This window comes from Schistocerca serialis, chromosome 6 (genome assembly GCF_023864345.2).
Source record: "Schistocerca serialis cubense isolate TAMUIC-IGC-003099 chromosome 6, iqSchSeri2.2, whole genome shotgun sequence".
NCBI lineage: Eukaryota > Metazoa > Arthropoda > Insecta > Orthoptera > Acrididae > Schistocerca > Schistocerca serialis.
The window spans coordinates 391,659,681-391,683,120 of record NC_064643.1 but is presented as its reverse complement, the minus strand read 5'-3'; the positions used below and the strand labels follow the sequence as shown (position 1 = coordinate 391,683,120).

Sequence of the window (23,440 nt, the reverse complement as noted above, 5' to 3'; positions counted from 1 at the left end):
TCTACGCTCTACTCTTTGAAATTTTTTCATTCACGACCGTTTACTAATTTTCAACACAACTACCATTAATATTTTTGTCATGATATGCATTTCTATAAAAACTATGGGTGCAGTTATACCTTGTCGTACATCGGCTTCATTTATTTCTCCAAGTCCTGCTCTGTGATGAAAACCGAGATCAACTTGTTCCGTCACTGGCGTTTCAGTCGGGATGTTCCCTCGTTGCAAGTTTGTCAGCACTGTAGTGGGCTAATTAGACCAATATCTATATCTTATACTGAACAATAATGGAACATATTTCATTATAATTAAAACATACCTTGTACGGCTGGAAAGCACTTTTACGAGTACCATCTTGCCAAGATCTTGGAGACCATCTCATTTTTGTTGAACCATGGTTAACTGAGCTATCTCCGCTGTCTACTGATTTCGTTGTTACTTCACAGCCTACATTCTGTTTTTTGTGGCTGAGATTTTCTGAAAATTCTTGGCTCACATCCATATCCCTAATACTCCTGTTATTTCTGTACTTATGTCATTCAGTGATAATAATGTCTCCCAATAAGCACTGACATGCTGTACAAAGTAGCAATACGACCTAATTCTGCTGATATGTCACAACCTCTTCATGAATTATCTTATCTTCGCAAATCCTATTCTTGAGAGTTGCTCGCATTTTGTACCACACTATTTTCTTTGTATTCACAAGCATCACAGTATTATTCTAGCACTAAACGTGGTTACATCGCAAACAGCAGCGTACAATAACAGACTGCTGTTGCGATACAGAATCCAAACTCTAGGGATGCTGTCACACGTCAACATCCCATGTTTACATTATACCAATAACACTTGCAAAGATTGTATGCTAAGTTACAGCGAATAATTGAATACTTTCGCAGTGTACTACGGAAAAAAGGAAACTCTTTGGGAGTTGTCTTCTTAATTTGACTGTAACGTGATTAATTCATCAAAATATTTATTATAAAGCAGTGACTTCCTTTGGAAAGTGGCGGTTGCTTGTTGGCTAACTCATTCATTCATTTGTAAATGCGGTACCTGGTATTCCACTTTTATTTTTCATTGGTATTTCATCACCCTCGTCTAATATGGGCTGGGATGGACTGACAGAGGGGCAACATACCGCTCTCCTGTAAAAAAGCTAAAAATTCTACATTAAGACATGATTAAAGGATGCAAAACTACAATCGTTTCTAAAATAAGACCTTGGATGTTTGGTCCCATTTACACGAAATTACACTGCTGGTTTTCTTTGCTTTTTATTAGACAGATTAAAATGTGAAAATAAAAATAATTATTTAAAAACAGTGAAAAGTAGTACTGCTCTTTCACTAAAAAGCTGAAGGACCTTCGTTGGAGAAAAATGGTTGTGACGAGTTGGGTATAAACATAAGGGTCGTTGAATAGTATCTATACAAATGATGGTAGGTGTTTGAATGGATGGTGAAAGGATGGAAAGCGAAGTGGTATGTGGGCAAGACCTAGTATAAATATGAGAAGCGATGTGGAAAGATAGAGAGAAACTGGGAAAGGGATAGGGTGATACGGAGTTGGATAGGCGAGAAGATATTATAGTTGATAGAATGGATAAATATAGCGATGGATTTCATCGTGTGAGAGGGGCAGTCGGTTGAAATTGCATGGGGATATGGTGTGGAGTGTGCATAGGTGTAGGGTCAGTGGGATGGATTATTAATGTGTGGCTACATTCCAGAATTTATGATAAAAGGGAAACCAGTGGAGTTGTCACAAACGAGTTTGCAGGTATGTGAAGATGTGCAGTGTTTGAGAGGAAAAGTAGGAACTAAATGAGATTGTAGAAGATACATAAGGGAGAAGGTAAACAGATGGGGAAAGTAGGATGGAGTGCATGCCATTCAAGGAGTTTGAGGTTAGAGCCTAATATCCAGGCAACACAGATGCAGGAGAGAATAGGGTGGATCTACAGTTTGTAGGTGTGAAGTACAGTGGAGGGCCACAATCCCCATGTGCAGCCAGTTAGTACTTTTAGTATATTGTGGGTTTTCTGTTGTATGGTTAGTGGGTAAGACACACATGTTAGTTACTGGTCGAGGATTGGTCCAAGATGTTTTAGTGTAATAGTTAACAGGACAGGACAGCTGTAAATGATTAGATAAAAGTCATGGATATGTAAGCTATGAATGATTTGTCCCATAATTATTGCCGGTCTTTTGGGGAGATTGATCTTCAAGAGCCACTGTTTTACACCAGCAGGAAAACTAGTTAAGATGGAGTTGAAGGGATTGCAAACTTTCTAGAGTGTTGGGTACACAGCTAGGAAAGCAGTATCATCAGCATCTTGGAGGAGGCGCACTTTAAGGGGTGGTTTCAGCGTATGAGCTGTGTAGAGGATACAAAGAAGAGGAGAGAGAACAGAGGAGTTCACAGGAGATTGGAAGACTGTGGTTACCTGCCCTATACATAAGAAAGGTGACAAAATTGTCTGCTATAAAATCTTGTCCAACTATATACTGCATAAAATCCAGCCATTTGAAGATGAAGTGACTGGTGAATATAATGGAGGTTTCGAATAGGGGCGTTCGACAGTGGACAACATCTATGTATTCCAACAGCTCACCAAGAAGATGTGGAAATATGGCGAAATAAGGAAGAAAGATTAGAGTTTAATGTCCCATGGATGATGAATTCATTAGAGATAGAAACCAAGAATGTATTAGGAGAGGATCATGAAGGAAATTAGTCGTGTCCTTATCAAAGGAACCATCCTGCCATTTGCCTTTAGCGATTTAGAAAATCATGGTAAAACCTAAATCTAGATTGCTGGGTGGGGATTTGTACCATGATCCTCATTCAAAGCGCTGTACCAGCTCATTTGGTGGGAATACAGTGAAGATCTTCATGTGTTCTTGATAAATTTTAGGAAGGTATACAACTGCATTCACTGGGAGAACCTAATGACTTGCCTAACTGAGTTTGAAATACCCAAGAAACCCACCAGCCCGCTTCGAGTTCGTTTTGCTGATTCAAAACGCAAATTGAAGCTCGAGAAGCAAGCCACAGATAGTTTTTACACAAACATAGAGCTGAGAAAAAGAAAAGGTGTGTCACCAATGTCATTCAGGATGAGTGAAGCTTTCCAGAAGAATTTCTAAAGGAAGCTTTCCAGAAAAATATCCAAGGGAAGCTTTCCAGAAGAATTCCAGAGGAATATAGGTTGAAGATGAGAAAATCACACATCTTGCATTTACAGACAACATGGCCGTGTGGCAGGGCGACAGGGTGGATATGGCAGCGAGAAAGATCAGTCTCCTTCTGGAATAATCGAAGACCAAGTGTCTAGCTGTCTGGCGATGAGCAGGATTCATCCTATTCAAGGAACTACAGCACCTACTGGTAGTCAGAACCCAATCCTTCAAAGGAGCTCTTAATTTCAAACACCAGGGTGGGGGAGGAGGGTGGCAAACTTTACAGAGGGCACATTGTGGAAGGCAGAAATCAAGGCAAGGTTGAAACTCTAGCTGCATGAAACACTGATCCAACCTGTAGGCTATATAGTGCTTGGAGTATCTAAAAAAAAAAAAAAAAACCTTAAATATTCTTCTCATTTTCGAGTGGAAAGTCTTAAGGAAGATCTATGGGCTGGTACAAGATGGGATCGTTGGGGAATGGAGGATCCTGTATAATTCTGAGTTGGATTTGGTCTAAAACACGCCAGATAGTGTAGGTCTCATGAAAAACAAATGGCATGTATGGACAGAGCATGCTGCTCTGAAGGATAAACACTGATGGCCTTTGAAATCCATGGATTTTATTCCCTAAGGAAGAAGACCACTAGCAAGGTTCAAAGAAAAGATGGAGAAATGCAGTCCATGAGGACTTGCTGTAGATCGATGTAGCAGGTGATTGGCGTCAGAAAACAGGAAATAAAAGCCAGTGGAAGAAGAGTCTTGTAACTGCAGGCAGTCCTCTGGGCTTGCTAGCATAAAGGAAAATAAAGTATAGTAAAGAGAAAACAGAGCCCTGGAGCACACCCACAATATGGTAGAAGACTGGTACTCTTAATAGAGACAAAGCATGGACGATTATATAGAAAGGAGCCAGTCAGGTGGACATGGTTTTCGGAAGTGCAATATATCTTCAGTTTGAAGAGGAGGTTGGAATGCTGTGGACTACTATAGGCTTTTTCGAAATTGAGGGAGATGAAAATTGCGGTTTTCTGTTGTTAAGTGATGGGATAGGAGATGCATGACGTACAGGTGTTGCTGATCATAGGAGAAAATGGGACAGAAGCAACAGTGGTTTTCACAGGAAGAATAAAGTGCGTTTAGGTGTTTATGGGTGCACTGGGAGAGGATGGATTCAAAGACCTAGCAAAACAACAAGGTGACGCTGATGTGTCAATAGTGGAAAGTATTGCTAGTTGGTTTATTCAGTTTGAGGAAAAGTACGATTTTGAAGGTTTACCACTAGTCAGGATAGAAGTACAGGGTGTCCGAAAAGTCTTTCCCTGATTGATAACTCAGGCTAGAAGTAAGATACAAATATGAAAATGGTGTCTAATTGTTTACAAACTATCAAAGATTTTTTTACACATCAGTAAACTTCCACATGAGCACCCTTACTAGCACGTAGCACATCTAGGCGATATTCAATTTCCGTCCACACATTAGCCAACATCACTGGAGGGATTGATTCAACGACTGTGGTTATCTGTTGCCTCAGGGTTTCAAGATCTGGAACACGTGTTCAGTAGACCTCATCCTTGACATAACTCAATAAAAACAAGTCTAATGGGGATATGTCAGGAGAGCGTGGAGGCCAAACTGTTGGCCCATCACGATCAATCCATCGCGCAGGAAAGGTCATATAGAGATAGGCAAGGACGTCCAAACCCCAATGAGGCGGTGCACCATCTTGCTGAAACAAGACATTGGGGAGATAATGAAGCAGCTGAGGAACAGCATGTCCAGATATACAGCAGATACACAGCAAATGTGATGGTAGCCTCAGCGAAGAATAATGGCCCGATAATTCTATCGTGCAATAGCGCGCACCAAACATTCACCTTTGGACTGCCTCTGGTGCACTCCATGACCTTGCCATGGAGTTGTGAACCCCAAATGCGCACATTATGGCGATTCACTACCCCACTGACAAAAAAGATCGCTTCGTCAGAAAAGGCAATTCGTCTGAAAAATGGCTCTGAGCACTATGGGACTCAACTGCTGTGGTCATCAGTCCCCTAGAACTTAGAACTACTTAAACCTAACTAACCTAAGGACATCACACACACCCATGCCCGAGGCAGGATTCGAACCTGCGACCATAGCAGCCGCGCGGCTCCAGACTGGAGCGCCTAGAACCGCACGGCCACTGCAGCTGGCCAATTCGTCTGAGATAACCATCATCGTCCTCAATACGTGATAGCATTTCGACTGCGAAGTCATATCGACGTGTACTGTCATTGGGCAACAAGGCCTGAACGATTTGCACTTTGTATGCATGAAACAATAAACTTTTGTGTAAAATGTCATGGAGAGAGCTTTTTGGCATCTGTAATTCGCGTGAGGCCCTGTGCACCGATTTCTTTGGACATCCCAGAAAAGACTGCCTTACAGCTTCCACCCTGTCTGCTGCGGTTCTTGGTCGACCAGATCTCGGAAGGTCACCAACCGATCCCGTGATCTTGAACTTCTCATACCAGGCTTTAATGCTCTTGACATCAAGTGGATTCCTTCCAAATGTTGTCTGGAAGTGACTCTGCACTGTGGTTGGTGATAGTGTGTCATGGTACCACAGGACACACTGTGCCTTCTCCTGATTGGTTAACATGGCTTCTTGGGCACTGCACCTCATCCACTACTTATGTACTGTGAACCTAAAACAGAAAAAAACACTTTGATATATCTAAACAATTCGACACAAGTTTCATATTTGTATCTTACTTCTAGCCTGAGTTATCAATTTATGTAATCAGGGAAAGTCTTTTCGGACACCCTGTATGTGGTGAGGGTCATGTTGTGAAGGGTTACAAGGTTCCCAGGAAGGAATAATGCCATACACTTACATGTCTCTATTCAATGCAGTTGTGTGTGGGAACAGTGTTGTACGTGTTTTATGTCATTTTTTGTGATGGGAGTAGGTTATGTTCAGGTGCAGTCTGCATTATTGCCAAATTTATTAGGCTTTGCACATCTCTCTGCTGACAGATGATGTGGGAATATAAGCATAGCCAAATGTCATCACAAGTCAAGATTGTAATATGAGCCCTTGAATGGTTACCAGATCACTTGTGTCACGTATAAAATCGAAGGTGATTGATCTGAGGGATACTTGAACTGTCTGTATGTTTGCCAAGTCACATGTGATAAGTACCAATAAAGTTTAAAAGGACAGAAAATTAAAAAAATATATATTGGTTTCCCCACTCCTTCGACATTATAGTTCACTACCACTAAATTTAAAATGTTGCTAGCCTAACTTTCCAAAATTTAAACAATTGCCTCCCTGACATAACAATTTAACATCACACTAAGTTTTAAATTCAAGAGCTGTCTTGCTCTAAGTTTAAGTGTGCTTGCTCTATGCTCATTTTTAGTGTTTAAACTATTGCCACAGCTGCTGAGTTGGAATAGGAACAACTGCATTTTTATTTAAACACTGCATCATGAGGTCTTGCATTCTGCCAAATCCAACTGATATACCCAAGCCACTGTACCCATTGGAGTATGACTTGTTAGAGTGTTGTGGCAGTGCTGCTGTTCGTGATGACACTGTAATCAAAGCCCTCATGATCACCATTAAAATGGTGGTGAACTTTGCAAATGTAAGAGGCACACTTATACTTCAAACCTGTATTGAAAAATAATAGAAAATTCATTATTGTCCTAAGTTTAAAATAACCAATAGCCCACCCAGATGTTATCCAGGCAAATCAAAATGTGTTAGAGACATGCTCTTTCTATGGTAAGACCTTGTGTAATGGTTTCTGAAGAAGAAGAAGGAGGAGGAGGAGTAAAAGAAAAAATCAGACTTCCTGTTTCAGAATTCACCATGAAAAATAAATGTGTGGGATGAATGGCAGTTATTAAAAAACCTGGTCCTCCACATTTATTTGAAGCCATATACACCAGACAACCACACCAAGAGCAAAACACAGTTATACAATGTGACAAGTTGATTGCAACCGTCAAAAACGCAGAACATCTTGTCATAGAAATAATGCATGTTATGGATGTAATTGTTAGTAATCTTGTTGCACAATACATTTCAGGGGGGTGGGGGAAGGGGAGGGGAATAGCAGTAGATGCTACACTCCAGCACATCCAAGAGAACGGGAGATGAATGATGCAAACAAGAGCAGTACCAAGGAATGGTGGTCCATCAGCATACCTAGTTGAGTTCCTTAACAATACATCAGTTTGGCTTGGTATGTCACCTCACCATCTCAGTGGTTAGTTGTAAGTCAAAGTGTTGCACGGGGAGAGCTCATTACTGGAACCACCTACCAAAACACACACACACACACACACACACACACACACACACAAACAGCAAAGTGGATGAAGTTCTCAGGATCTCTCTGGATCCATTCTCGTTACTTATGTGCATGTCCCTTAGGAGTGTATAGTAACTACGTCCCCAGTAAAATTTGAAAGGCGTGCTGTAACTGTTCTTTACTTCTAGTACAATGTAAGTTAAAAGGCAATACAATTGGTCTGAAGGGAGACATCAAAGAAATTCAGAGGTCTGTGGGCGTTCTTTTTGCGAAACATTTTTTCAGACGTTTATAGAACATACAGCTGCAGTAGAATGATTTAGCATGAGGAACATGTATCTCACATAAAGAGCTCAAAGACAGGCGAAATCAGAACTCCTACGAAACCACACACTCGTTACTATCCCTCCACTTAAGTATTGTTATTATATCGTTTGATATGACTTGTGTAAAGTCTAACGACACAGTGATGTCAGACAATAACTAAGCTAGGAGGAGGGATGACACCTAAGACCATCAGTCAGAGCACTTTGTCGTTTGCACTGAAATCCAAAAGCAGATGAGATTTATTGCCAGTTCTTGAAAATGTCAATGACTATTTAATATTGTGTCGGTATTCAATACAGTATTACAAAATACGAGGATGCTTGCTGATGGCATTAACATGTCTTGAATTTGATACAAAACATGGAATCCCTCCTGTAAGTAGTGGGGCACTGCTGGTTCTGGGCAAAAACACTGACTCCTTATGTGTCAGCACTTTTTCATCTCTAGTGTCATAACACAGCTGAGACAGTTGTACATGTCGTATTTCACTGACAGCAGCATCAGCATTTCCTTATCTCCAAGGTCATATCAGAAATCATGACATTCTGCCGCATACCAAGGTCGAAGATGGGAGGATCTCCGCCACACCTCTGTGCTTCTGCGAATTTTGCATCAAGAACCCCACACCCTGAGCACCCCAACTCAGCAACTATGTTTGAATTACTGACTTCCAAAATTTTATTTAAGGACTGGCTCGCATTGGTAACTTTGATGTGAAGCTATGTATCATTCACCACGTAAAATTGGAATGAGTAAATAGCATATTTCTCTATAAATAATTAAAAATCAACTTTTTCTTGTAAAACATTAATAATGAAATAGGAAATTTAAAATTTTTCTTGAGAATTAATTGTTCGAAGAGATTTCGGGATTGCAGCCAGTTGCTGTAAACTTCACTCCATGACATTTCGATTGGACACCTGCCAGTCATCTTCAGGTGAGCCATCGAAGACTGACAAAGACGTTCTCTGCTCTGCCTTATATAGTGCCACACATGAGTCAGAGTCACAGTGACAGGAGAAACACACCACCTAGCAGCAGATCCCTCTCTTGTGCAACTGGAAATATCAACTGTTTACAGTTGTGAGGCAATACTTTCAGCGAGCTATGTAAGGCAGAGTGGAAGCTTCTTCATCAGTCTTCGATAGCTCACCTGATTATGACTGGCAGGTATCCAGTCAAAATACTACAGAGTGAAGATTACAAAGACTGGCTGCAGTCCTGAAATCTTTTTGAATACTTAATTCTCTGGGAAATTTTTAACTTTCACACCAAACGCCTTTACGGGAGGAGATGGCCTCACATGTAAGAAATTTCTACAAGATATGTGGTAAGAGAATTAAATTCTTTAAGTTGTTTAATGAGATGTTGGGACCATGGCCTAATACCAAAATTTGCCACAGTGACACATTTTCTTAAGACTGAAACTGCACAGAAGGTAATGGAGAAGATTGGTCATGGTATTGTTAAAGATAGAATCTGCTATACAGGACAAAGGTTGGATGCCGTTTCAGAAGAACTGTTCCAACTACATCTGAAGACTGCAGCACTTCTCTCTACTATATCATGGGATTGGACTGATGGAGTGACTTCAGCCAATTTTGAATGGGTATATGAATATGCAAGTTCTCGGCAAGTGTGGAAATTTGATCCTTTGATGCCACAATAGCCGTCGCCACAGGGAATAACCACATGATGTTCTGAGCTTAACTTCAGAGAGAAAAATTTGGACGATGCAACACTATTCATATTTGGTAAAGGACTCAGTTTTGCACCTGCATCAAGTGCCTTACCTCTGATACGTTTTGTGAGTGGTATTGAAGAAGCTGTATGACGCTTTCCTATGAATTTTGCCAAAGAAATAAGAAGGGAATCTTCCCATGCTCTTTTGAAGGCTCCTCCTCAATGCAGTAATACAACCTCTGAAGGGCTGTATTTCGAAATCTCCGAGAGGATCCAGACATAGTGATGCTGAAGGCTGATGGAGGTAACGCAACTGCTTTGTTACCTTGTAGTTTATATTTCGAGAGGATGTATGGTTACTTTTTGATACTATGTACGGGTAGATTGATCATGACCCTACAGCACATGTGCAACAGAAGACGTGTAGACTGTGTACACTCCTGAATTCTTCCTCATTACCTCCAGAGACCATCAACCTGTTAGGACCACATGACAGTGTACCACCAAGACTGTATGGTCTACCTGAAGTATACTAAGATATGAAACTTCCTGGCAGATTAAAACTGTGTGCCCGACCGAGACTCGAACTCGGGACCTTTGCCTTTCGCGGGCAAGTGCTCTACCATCTGAGCTACTGAAGCACGACTCACGCCCGGTACTCACAGCTTTACTTCTGCCAGTACCTCATCTCCTACCTTCCAAACTTTACAGAAGCTTTCCTGCGAACCTTGCAGAACTAGCACGCCTGAAAGAAAGGATATTGCGGAGACATGGCTTAGCCACAGCCTTGGGGATGTTTCCAGAATGAGATTTTCACTCTGCAGCGGAGTGTGCGCTGATATGAAACTTCCTGGAAGATTAAAACTGTGTGCCCGCGAATGGCAAAGGTCCAGAGTTCGAGTCTCGGTCGGGCACACAGTTTTAATCTTCCAGGAAGTTTCATATCAGCGCACACTCCGCTGCAGAGTGAAAATCTCATTCTGGAAACATCCCCAAGGCTGTGGCTAAGCCATGTGTCTGCAATATCCTTTCTTTCAGGAGTGCTAGTTCTGCAAGGTTCGCAGGAGAGCTTCTGTAAAGTTTGGAAGGTAGGAGACGAGGTACTGGCAGAAGTAAAGCTGTGAGTAGCGGGCGTGAGTCGTGCTTCGGTAGCTCAGATGGTAGAGCATTTGCCCGCAAAAGGCAAAGGTCCAAAGTTCGAGTCTCGGTCGGACACACAGTTTTAATCTGCCAGGAAGTTTCATATCAGCGCACACTCCGCTGCAGAGTGAAAATCTCATTCTGTATACTAAGATAGTCTTTCTTTACGGTCTATAATAAGTAATATTGATGATCACACATATGATATAGCTAAACATACTGGCTTTTTGTTGAGACCATTGGTTGGCAAATCTCCATCTCATATTGGAAGTCAGCCGATTTTATCAACAGACTGAGGACTCTCCACCTAAGTACCTAAGTAGTTTGGATATTTTAGTTAGTTTTGATGTAGTATCTCTTTTTACAAAGCTGCGTCTTGCTGATTAATCACACTAGGTGGTAGACAGTTTCATACGGGCAGCACTGCATTGTTTCGGCATGCTCTTTCCTCAACCTATTTTATTTTCAACCAAGAACATTTTGAACAGACTGACAGCGTCGCCATCGGCAGTACTTTGTTTCCCTGGAGACTAACTTTTTCTATGGAGGATTTTTAGGAAAGAGCACTTGAATCGGCGGCTCTTAATTAACTGTTTTTTTTTTTTTTTGGAGGTACATGGATGATACTTAGATAGTGTGGTGCCATGGAGAATATAAGTTAATGGAGTTTTTACATCATCTTAACTGCATTCATGAGAACATTTGATTCACTACACAATGAGAGAAAGATCGTGGTCTCCCATTCCTGGGTGTTTTGGTTAGATGGAAGAGTGGTGTCTCTTTTGGATATCGTGTTCATATAAGCCCATTCACAATGATTTGTACTTGCACTCTTCAAGTTGCCATCACCCTCCCCAAACCATGAGTGTGCTTAAAAACCACTGTATGCAGGGCCCGAACAGCATCAGATGAAGGTATTTGCCTAAAGAGCTCGCACATTTAACTGTTGAGAGACAATCGATCTTCGACCCAGCAAATTAATAGGACATTCTCAGTTAAAACCAAGAAGCATGAAGTGGATAAAGAAGAAAATGTGCCAGCACAGTCTCTAGTTTTTCTTCCTTCCGTTGGAAACATTTCCTACAAAATAGAAAGAATCTTTGTAATTTTCAGGCGAAAGTGAATTTCCGCCCTCCACTTAATATTTCTGACCTGCTGGAATCAGTGAGGGATAATCTGTTACAGCGAAAGGCAGAATTTACAAAATACCTTTCCAGTGTGCTATGGCCTATATATGACAAACACCACACACGAAGGAAGAACGTTGCTCAGAACATAAACGTTGCACTAGCTTTCTGCAGCCCTGCAGGTCGGCAGTTATGCGACACTCTATCTCCAGTGGACATTCAATGCAGCATGCCCAAACATTAATTTTGGCCACAGCAACATCTTTTTGGAACTCCATAACAAAAGAATCAGTTAAAATATGCATAGCGGAAAATCTAATGAACCGTGACAGTCGCTATCAGCTGGATAATGTGTGGAATCCCGACATCACCAAGATTTGCTCCAGATGAAGACGCCAGAATACTCCAATGACAGCGGCGAGCGGCAAAGCTGATGCTAGCTGATTTTTGCATTTACACTGGCGGGGAGGTTGCCACTTGGCAGTATAGACCTACTGTCACAATATTCTCAGCGCACTATATAAGGTGGAGCAATGAATGTCTTCTTCAGTCTTTGATGGCTCACCTGAAGACGACTAGCGGGTGTCAAGTCGAAATATCGTGCTGTGAACTTTGCGATGAGCAGTTGCAATCAAGAAATCTCTTCAAACAGCGAAATACAAATTCCTATTTAGTGAAAATGAGTTTTTTTTACCTTGAATAGTATCCCACAAGATCTGAAAATGTAAAAAAGGCATGTCCACTTCCATATCCTACTTTTTTCTGTCACCAACAGATGGCTGCACTGAAATATCGATATTATTCTACAACCAAAAACTAACATTTGTCTATAGAACATGTTTGTTGAACATGAGTTTTACTTTAAATACTGTCACACAAACGTAGTAAACGCAAAATAATAGCAAATCCACTTCCACATCCCAGTTCTTCCTGTATCCAGCAGATGGGTACAGTGCAAAATCCACCTTATTTCGATCCTTGTACAGCAGCAATAGATAGCTCTAAAATTAAATTCGTCCTTATGTAGTTGGTTGTAACATGAATAACTAGGCTGTACTCTTATCATCATATGGTTCTACAGTAAAAACCACAGCAGAATCGTAAATTAATTATTTTACACAGTTAAGATGTTACAATATTAAAAAATTTCTGCAAAATAAGTTGGCAACACGAAAGATGCAATGTTTACACTAAATATCCGGGGCTTAGTTAAGGTTAACACAGAAACAACACTGTAAGACTCTAATTAGTTTATGAGGTGTCACAATATTGCAATTAAAACCGCAACAGAGTCGTAAATTACCTTTCCGGATCTAAAACATTGAAAAATTCTAAAATTTCTGCGAAGTACGTTGACAGTGAGAAAAAAATGCGATGTTTACATTGCTATTTTGATGTTAACAAATGAGAAACGCTGTTTAAAGTCACAGTATTGCAAAAAAATATCTGTAATGTAAAGGAAAACACATGAATTACTTCCCCATAATTCTGAAGTATGTGCCTCAATGGTAGATTTCAATGGCTAATAAGAGTTGACAGTTTATAAGATAGGCCCAATAATTTGATGTGGTAAAACTACCCTGACCAGGCCTACAACTGCAGAAAAATATGTGTTAGCTAAGCAGGCAAATGACTGAATGTAGCTACGAGGGTTGTCCAGAAAGTAATGCATCGCATTTTTTTTCCTCAGCCGAAAACAATGCTACGAATGCGAAACGTTACATATGTATTATTTAATGTCTTCTGATTGCGCCTGCCAAGTTTCCACCACTTCCGACAGATAGCGTAGCTGCAGGACAGTTTCAAAATGGCGTCTGTACGTTACAAGAAACGTGCCATCTTTGAATTGCAGAGAAAGAAACAGTGGGGAATATTCACAAACGCTTGTGCAAAGTCTATGGAGTATCTGCTGTCGAGAGAAGTACAGTTAGCCGCTGGGCAAAGACGGTGAAGTCATCAGAAAGCAGTTCGACTGAGCTCCACGATTAGTGGCAGTCAGGGAGACCATCCACGGCTGTCACACCTGACATGTTGCAGCAAGCTGTTGTCATTATTCGTTACTTTCACTTCTTTGGCCCATTAAAGTATGCCATTCGTGGAAGACATTTTGAGGACGATGAGGAGGTAATTCACGCAGTGAAGCATTGGCTACTCACCAGGCAAGGATTGGTACCGACAGATCATACACGCCCTTGTTTCACACTGGAGGAAGGCCATAAAACAGAATGGACATTATGTGGAAAATAGGGTTTGTATAAGAAACGCCATTCTTTCGTGTGTATAATTCCCATTATGTTCGATAAAGAATTGTTGAAGAAAGAAAATGGGGGGCATTACTTTCTGGGCAACCCACGAAGCATATATTTCAGCATTTAAAAGAGTTATCATGCATCATTTTAGGAGGGAAAAAGGTAATGCATTGTGTTATTCATGAGAAACAATATGAACGAAGCTATTCATTTCCAATTATTGCTATTGTTACAAATGGCACAGACCTACTGGAGTATACGCAAACAACAGCAGTCCGCAGTCAGTGGCCTCCTAAACGCCTTATAGACTATAATTGTCTTATATTACTGCTCACAATGCTCACTGCGAAAAGAGAAATCTTCATGTATGTAAATATGTAAAGATTGCATTCAATCTGTGTAGCTGCATTTCTGGAAACCATGGCTGAAGAAAATAAAAATCTGTAACAGCTACACCACCACAATAATTCACACACACACACACACACACACACACACACACACACACTCAATGCAATTATCTTATTAGGGAAAGCAGAAAGAATAAAGGTCGCTACACACACTCAAGAATGCTTGAACAGCGCACTTGCACAAGCATATTTTGCACAAGCATGCTAGAGCATGTGCAGGATAAATTTCCTGAAGTGTGGGCTTGTACAAGCAGCTTGATGCTTGATCGAATTTCGATTATGCATGCTTGTGCAAGCGTTCTAGCATGTACATGATCGAGCATGTTTACCAGTTATAAGGATGCTTGTACAATCATTCATCAGTTCTGAGTCAGTCTGTGCAGTGCGAGTGTCTTGTACTTCCTTCAATATAAGCAAAAAGATTACCACAGCAAGCACATCGTCGTCTGAGATCGACATTTTCAGCCTAATTAGACTGCTGCTTGTACAAGCATACTTGAGTGGTATGGAGGTGAGCGGATTCTGTGAGTGCTTGCGCAAGCACACTTACGCAAGCTTGCTTGTCAAGCTTACAGTTACGTCTGTAGGCTTTTTAAGGTGATTTTATTACTAAAAACATTACTTAGGTAACAGAAGAACATGCAGCCTACAAATTGAGAACACATGACCAAAGATGCTAGCAGTGAGAGTTGTGACATTTTCAAACACAATGTTTGAGGCGATATCTGAGAAAAACGACTTACCATATATTTTGAGACGTTTGACACTTTGTAAGAGCAAATTAAATATTGTTGCATCTCAATTTTCTGTATCACTCATTAAAATAGTAATATGAATAAAATCGCTATGAAAATTCGATTCCTTACGCCTTGTAGACCCAAAGAGCCATTATAATATTCCTAACACAAGACATTGTATGACCACCCTCCATTGCTACAAATGCCAAAAAAAGTCCCTTAAAATGTATTAAAGTGATGCTGTTCACTATGACATACAGATATGTAAACGTAGATGTGGCAGTCAATGTGTTCTAAAAATTAGTGGATCACAGTAAGAAATGATGTTAGAGATTCTACCCACCCATGGTGCTCAGCTGAAATATAAGCTTAATACCAAGTCCTCAATCATATCGTTCTTGTTCAGGCTCTCAATAAACAAAGTTTAAAGAAAATGGCTCTAAATATTATGAGGTATGGTACCTCCCTATTTGCAGAAAAACAGTTATAGATGTCGTATAAGCCATGGGAAACAGAGACGAAATAATGTGATTCAACAGCAACAGTGTTGATGCATTACCAATAATTGTTGCTGTGACGTAATTACATTCAATAATAGAGTAGTTGAAAAGAAATATACAGGTCATCTTGTAAATGTCTAAACAATCTTGCACATATCAAACACATAACCTAATCTGTTGTGTTCTCCAGCCATGTAATACCATATTCAATCACGTGTCAGGTCACTTTATAAAATCTGTAAGATGCTTTCCAATAACGTTGCCCATTCGTCGGCTTGTGATTTGACATGTATAGGTAAGGTAGATAGGTAGGTTAGTAATACAGATAGCTGCGTAAAAATGATTTAAGGTGAAATGATGGTAAAATCTGAGACATAAGGTATCACCAGGGATGATGGCATAGAATCATTAGTGAATCTGGTAGCTCATCTGAGGGCTGATTTGGTAATTTTATGCAATACCTTGGGACGGAAGCTTCATGAAGGAGAGATATTGCAATCATAAAATTTATGGATGGACCCAGGTATTGCTAACATTGTCTCTGCCTTCTTGGGTACGGGATCTGAGGATGTGGTAGCATTTGTAGAGGATGTCCAGTCATCGACTGCTAGTAGCTAGTTACTTACATGTTCCAGAGATCATTTTGCATGATAGTTTGTAATGATGTGGAACCAGCCATTTTACATTCATATTGCAAAATAATTGAAAATTTCTAAGTGGCTTTTCTCTTTTTACAAAAAAAAAGATATACAGATGTGAATTAGTACTTTGTACCCACAACATATTATACATTACAGTAATAGAAATTCTTCTACAGAATACAACGAGTTGCTAAGGAGAAACTTTCTCAATTTGATTTCAAATTTTGCTTTGCTGTCTGTGAGACATTTTATATCACTAGGTAAATGATCAAAAATTATTGTTGCAGCATCGTACACCCCTTTTGTGCTAAAGACAACCTTATTGTGGAGTAATGAATATCATTTTCCTTCTAGTATTGTAATTACATGCACCATTGTTCCTTTTGAACTGTAATGGATTATTTACAACAAACTTCATGAAAGAATAAATATACTGTCAAGCATCATAGAATGAAGGCTTTCACTTCCAGGCTGAGATGCTGTGGTCCATACATAGAACTCTCCCCTGACATTTTGCCTTCGACTGTGAATCACCGATTGTCCTCGGAGGATGCCTTCCACAGTCGAAAGCGAAACGTCAGGGGAGAGTTCTATGTATGGACCAAGGCATCTCAGCCGAGGAGTGTTAAGTGACGATACTGTGAAGCAGTAGTCAAAATACCCAACTCACATCTACAAGATGATTGTGAGTGAGCACCACATATTATTCGTACATTATTGTGCAAGGAAGACTTTCTTTCTTGGAGATGAGTTACCCCATAACATTAATTCATTTGACATTTCTGAATGAAAATATATGGAGTAAGTCAACTTACTGATTTATCTCTCCCCAAGATTTGCAGTGATTCTAAATGTAAATGTAACTGTACTAAGGAGTTCCAAAATGTGTTTTTTTAATCTAAATTTTCATCAATATGGACACCTAAGAATTTTGGAGTTTCCTCCCTGTTTATAATTTCCTCCCTGTGTGTTACACTTATCATTGGTGTAGTGTCCTGACATGTGCAGAACTGAATATTCTGTCATTCAGAATTGATGGTGAGACTATTCACAGAATATCAGTCAATGATACTTTTAAGAACTTTGCTTACCATTTATTCTGTCTCTTTGTGTATGCTTGGATCGATTACAATACTAGTGCCAACTGTGAAAAGAACTAACAATCATTTACATATAGAAGGAACAATAATAGATCTGAGATTAAATTTTGGAGAAACCCATATGTGATTTCTCCCCAATAAGAATTATGTATACAGATTATATTTGTTGAATTACTAAGTAAAACTTTCTGCATTTTTATGGGTAGATATGATGTTATCCATTGCATATCTATATCATCAGTCCCATTGAACTTCAATTTCCAATATTCGTTGAATTATTATTAATTAAAACTCTCCACATTCTTTTCCTTAGATGTGACATTATACCTTAGTTGGCTATACCAACAGTCCCATCAAACTTCAATTTTACTAGGACAATACCGTGGTTCACATAGTCAACTGCCTTAGATAGATCGCAGAATATATCAACTGCTGCCATTTTATTATTTAATGCTTGTAAAATCTGGTGAGTGAATATTTGAAGATATTCTGAGTAGAGCAACCTTCCTGAAAACCAAATTGTGATTTGCTAAGAATATTGTTGTTGCTAAAGTGAGATACTATTGTAGAATACACCTACTTCTGAAAAAAAATTGGAAAATGATGTCTGCAGTGAAACAGATAGGTAGTTATTAACTTCTGTCTTACTACCTTTCTTAGAGAGGAGTTTAACAATGGAATATTTCAGTTTCTCTGGAAAAATACTTTGTGTCACAGATGCATTACATATTTCAGATAAGACTAGGTATGTTACATGTGAACAAATCTTTTGTACTCTATAGGAAACATCATCAAAATCAGATGAGCTTTTATTTTAGAGACACTATATAATTTTCTTAATTTCGAAAGGAGAAGTTGGTGATACATCCCATATGACTGAATTTTAAGAGAGTTTCTTTTTCAAGTCACTGCTGTGATTTTCTCTTGAGGTGTCTGGCCCTATGCTTTCTAACATACTTAAGAAATAGTTATCAAATAATAACAATAACAATAACAATGATAGCAGATTGGAAAGTTGTGTTTAATAGGAGATATAAAGTTGTTGATGAGGTGAACATAACCATTACACAAAGTGGAAACTTTTGGTCAACTGATGCAGGAGTTGGAGTTACGGGAAACAAAACAGTTCACGATATTTTCTTGAGCTGTTAGGTATGGTTTCCAAAAAGGTATAATGAGGCAATGGAAGACTTTGTCGATAGAATTAGGAAGATGAATGTGCACATCGATGAATTGTCATGAAATGAGGGGGGTGAACAAAGTGGTATTGCAAGAGGCTGATGAATGGGTACTTGATCCTTTTCTGATAGGTTTAGCACTGTAAATGGTGAGGAGCGCACATGTTAGTGACTTTAAGAGAGTGAGTGCATAGGAGGTAACCCACCATGGTACAAATTGTGCAGACTATGGGATAATGATACACGACCGTTAGGGTCAGTAACGCTGATTTTTCATTTGAGACTGCTGGCAGTGTGTGGATGTGGCATTTCAAGTAAGCAAAGGCTATAGCATGACCTTACAGATAAACTTTCTGCATCGTCATCACACCATAATTGACCTTCAATGACGAATGTTGATCTGCCACTTGGAGCATCTTGTATGAGACAATCGAAGTAAATTGCGAGCTATGACATAAGGCTTGATTTGCATGGTTGTATGTCAGGAGGCACTAGAAATTGGCTGTGGGTGAATGTGGAGTCTGACATACATTTTAACATCTTATGTATTGTGGAATCCATGAAAGATAATGAAGTTTTGGACACTGAATAGTGTTTAGAAAAGCGAAGAATTGTATGTATATAGGAAAGTTATGAAGACAAGGTAGTACCCATCAATGCAGATTATTTTGGCACTGAGGAAGTGAAGTTATTGAAAGGAACATTGATGGCCACATTGGAGATTCCAGATGAGGAAGATTGCTGCACAGAATGTATTGGCCATGGAAGGCACAGGATGCTGCTCAGGGTACCCTCCGCCACACACCGTCAGGTAGCTTGCGGAGTATGGATGTAGATGTAGATGTAGAACTGCATTTCGTGAAAAACTGAAGCATTTAAAGAGGAAGGAGTGGACATACATGGGAGTCCTGCTACTGGAATTTCAATATGTATTTTTATGGCAAGGGCCATTGCCTGCTACACCAGTCACACAACCCATGATTCCATTGGGAATGAAGCACCAGTTTAATGTAGATCATACAGAGTACCACAGTCACTGCAACCAGTATTAAGAGGACTTTGTACACCAACAGTTGGTCAATTGGGTAACAGAGGAGAGTAATAGCCGTTGGTGGTGGGAACTATAATGGTGCCCAAGAAGTCTGTGAATGTCTCTAGGAAGTTTCGCTATTGTTATGATTACTGCTGTTTATATAGTAAAGCTGTGCAGATTCTTACCCAGTTGTGAGCATCACGGAGGCGATAGATAGTCTAGGGCAATGCCACCCATCTAGACAATGGACTTGAAGAGTGAATACTATCAATTAGATATTGCTCTGCAAGATAGTTAGAAAACAGAGTTTTCTGCACATAGTGGGATCTTTGCCAATACAGAAGGATACCGTTAGGGTTGTGTAATACGCTGACAATATTCCAACAGTTAATGGATGGCGTGCTGAGAGGTTTGAAACCATCGCAGTATCTAGTGAACAATGATGATCGTCTTTTCAAGGGATATGTAAGAACATAGACAACGTCTGAGGGAAGTGTTCAAGAGGCTACAGACAGCCCATTTGACACTCAGCACGGAAAAATGTCACTTTGCGCTGGAAGAAGTCAACTATTGGGACGATATGATCAGTAAGGATGATGTGAGGATGGATCTGAGGTTAGTAGAAGCAGTACAAGATTTCTTGATACCACGAACAACCAAGGAGTTTCTATCTTCCTTTGGTCTCGCAAATTACTATAGAAAATTTGTGAAGGGTTTTGCAGATACAGCACTACCACTTATGTGGTTGTTAAAGAATAGTGTTAGTTTTGTATAGTTGGAAGAATGCCAGAGACTATTTATCGAATTGAAGAAAGTATTGATGTCGAATCCTTGTTTCCAGATTTTCGGAAGAAGTTCATATTGTCATGTGATGCGTCGAATCATGCTCTTGGGTGTGTTGTAATTCAGGAAGTGGGTACAAAATGTAGTAATGAACCATGCTGCTCTGAAGTGGTTATTAGGTTTGAAGGATCAATCCAGTAGATTTGGACGTGGGCATTGAAAGCCAGTGAATTTGTGTTCGAAGTAATCTACAAAAATGGGAAAAAACACAGATATGCTGGCAGATTGAGTAGAAAGACAGTGATGACACAAACACTTAGTCAGGACTTTGAGGAATGGCCCGCTGCTCAGAACAAAGAATAGGAATGTAAGCAATACTGCAAGCAGTATCAGTTCAGCTTGTATGATGGTTTGTTGTGCAGAGAGACAAAATTGGGTCGATGTATGGTTGTGTCAGCGGTGTTGAAAGAGGAAGTGTTACGTGAGACACATGATCATATCTTGTTGGTCAGGGGAGCTGCAAAACAACGAATCGGAGAGCGGCATAGAAGTGGTGGTAGAGGAGTAGAAAAGGTGATGTGGATCAATATGTTAGGTGTAGTACACAGTGTGTGCAGTGGGTGGATTTGAACTGGAAACAGGCGCTACTACAAAGGTTTCCAGAGGCAATATAACCAATTAGTTTTGTTGACGTGGACATATTAAGATCCTCCAACTGGACACCAGCGGATAATCGTTTTATGCTCACCATAATAGATCATTTTTCTCGTTACATAGAGACGATGCCAGTGCTGGAGCAACTGGCTGTCAGTGTCGCACAAGCCTTGGTGAACAGGTTGCCATGGAGTATTTGGAGTACCAGGGGCGACAATTATGGACCAGCAGATAAACATCATGTCAGATCTAATAAAATCGTTGTTTTGCTTACTAAGAGCACAAAAATTAAGAAGAAATTCCCTGCGTCCTCAGGGTAACTAAAGGACCAAATGGGTTTACCAGACGACTGGGAAAATTATGGGTTATTACATGAACACACATCAGTCAGATTGGGATATATATTTAAGCTTCATAGTGAGCGAATGTAACTGCAAGGTATACACTGGAACGGGATTCTCGCCATTTGAGGTGGTGCATGGGAAGAAGATGCCCTCACCATCCGACATGATTAGACAAAAGGAGGGTGGTAATGGTGAGTAAGTCCGAGTATTTGCAATAAAAGTGAAGTAAGTTTGGAAAGGGTCCACCAAACAAACAGAAAGGCGCTGGAAAAACAAGAGGATGCAGTGGAGTGTATGGGAAGGTCGCTGCAGAACAGATTGGGACAATGGGTGATATTATCTGGTGCTTATACTCTCAAGGGGAAAAAGAAGAAATTTGTAACATGGTACCAGGTCCCATACCAAGTGATCGAAACTACTTCACTAGTAAATATCAAGCTTCAATTGGCTATGATGTCAACAGTTGTGCATATTGGGCGTTGTGGGGTTTCAAGGGTGCACCAAAAGTGTTTCCAAAGGAAGTAGGAACACAAATAAGGAAGGAATCAGGGAAGAAGAAGCCAAGGGGTGAATGAGAGGAACAGGTCCGGATACCTCATGCTTGATATTCTTGAAGGCCTAGAAAGTAATCATTAAATATTATTTTTAGCGGTTCTTTTTTTGTTTTCTTTTGTGTATAATATGGGTGAGTGAATTTGTCTTAGTTAAGATTTATAGTAGTTGTGATTATTTATTTATGGTATGAGGAAACATGCTGTCAGGGACAGCAGCCTTCTGAGGGGAGGGGAGATGACAACAGTCATTGTCCTCAGTTTGCTGTATGATGGTGATGATCGAGGATGGGGGCAGAGAAGAACGTGTGTGTTGACAATACTGTCATTCTTGGTCGAGATGGAATGAGGACGCTGCGAGATCATCACCTGGATGGAGGAGTTTTATTTTCCAGGCAATAAGACATAGTACTGTCCAGCCATAGTTGGTCTCTAAGCTTACTGTTTAATGTTTTGGAGCAACAGAAAGAGGTAAGGAGGCTTTAAGAAGAGTTCTCATGGGTGTAACAGTTAGTGAATAGTAATAGGATGCTTAGGGAAATCACCAAAGGAGCACAGCGAGGTACTCAGAGCATGTGTTATTTTGAATAGGCAGATGTGGAAGATAATCAGAGCAGAGCTAGAAGTCGGCATGCTATATGAGGCCATAAAGGTAAAAAGGGAATTAACAGATTCAGGATGCAAGATACTGAAAACCTTGATTGGGACAGCAGACGCAAGTGACATGAACAGATAGAATAAAAGTGGGGAAGGCACAAAAGGGTTGGCTGAAGCAAATAAAACAACAGCAGAGTAGCATTTTACGTAAGCAAATCATGAATTTGGAGGGTGGAATACTAAATAATACACATATACTTCAGCAGCTTACTTAGAAGCTTATGGATCACGCCACGGCCTCAGCTAGTGCTTAGAGTCGAGATTTGGAGGCCGTCCAAGATACTGGATGAGAATAACGCTAACAACATTGTTGCATTCTTTAGGAGATAGCGTTTGGGATGCAAGAGTGGAGCTGACAAACTTATAGGAAGCCATGTATCAGGCATCTGACAGGCAGTTAAATCGAGTCTTGCTGCCCCTGCGCAGTATCTGAAAGGATTGAGGAACATTTAGGATGAGTTATCGCTGGAATTGAGCTAACTGTGGAGGTGGGTAGCCAGGAATAGTAGTTCAACAGTGGAGCTGAGCAAAGATAATGCACAATCGTACATGTCAGTGAGAGTACTGGTAGTGAGCAAATGTTACAAGGTGCATACGTATCCAGTGAAGTTAGCGGCAGTGGGGAAGTTTGTGCAGGTGGGAGAAGAGGGGTGCTGCTAGTAGCGGAAGACGAGAGTTGACAAGTAGTGATCGCCAAGGATGAGCTTCAGCAATGCCAGTGTGGGATGGTTACTGCAAGTGGAAGTGGATGTGTCATGCAATAATTCAGAGGTAGTGTGGAGAGTCGTACTTGTCAGAAAGTGGTGATAGAGCTGAAACAGTATT

General features: G+C 40.3%; 1 protein-coding gene across 2 annotated transcripts in view; it reads right to left on the bottom strand.

Annotated features, from left to right (window-relative positions):
• Positions 1-860, bottom strand: part of LOC126484064 (ankyrin repeat family A protein 2-like) — a 48,794-nt gene extending 47,934 nt beyond the window's left edge. Inside the window, exons 1-2 of one of the 2 annotated variants that reach the window (XM_050107426.1) lie at positions 320-860; positions 120-249 (exon numbers count right to left, since the gene is read on the bottom strand). In XM_050107426.1, the coding sequence (XP_049963383.1) occupies positions 120-249; positions 320-502 (313 nt within the window). In that variant the 5' untranslated portion in view covers positions 503-860. The remainder of the gene's footprint in view (positions 1-119; positions 250-319) is intronic. The other variant, XM_050107425.1, reaches the window with a different exon arrangement.
• Positions 861-23,440: the final 22,580 nt, after the last annotated feature.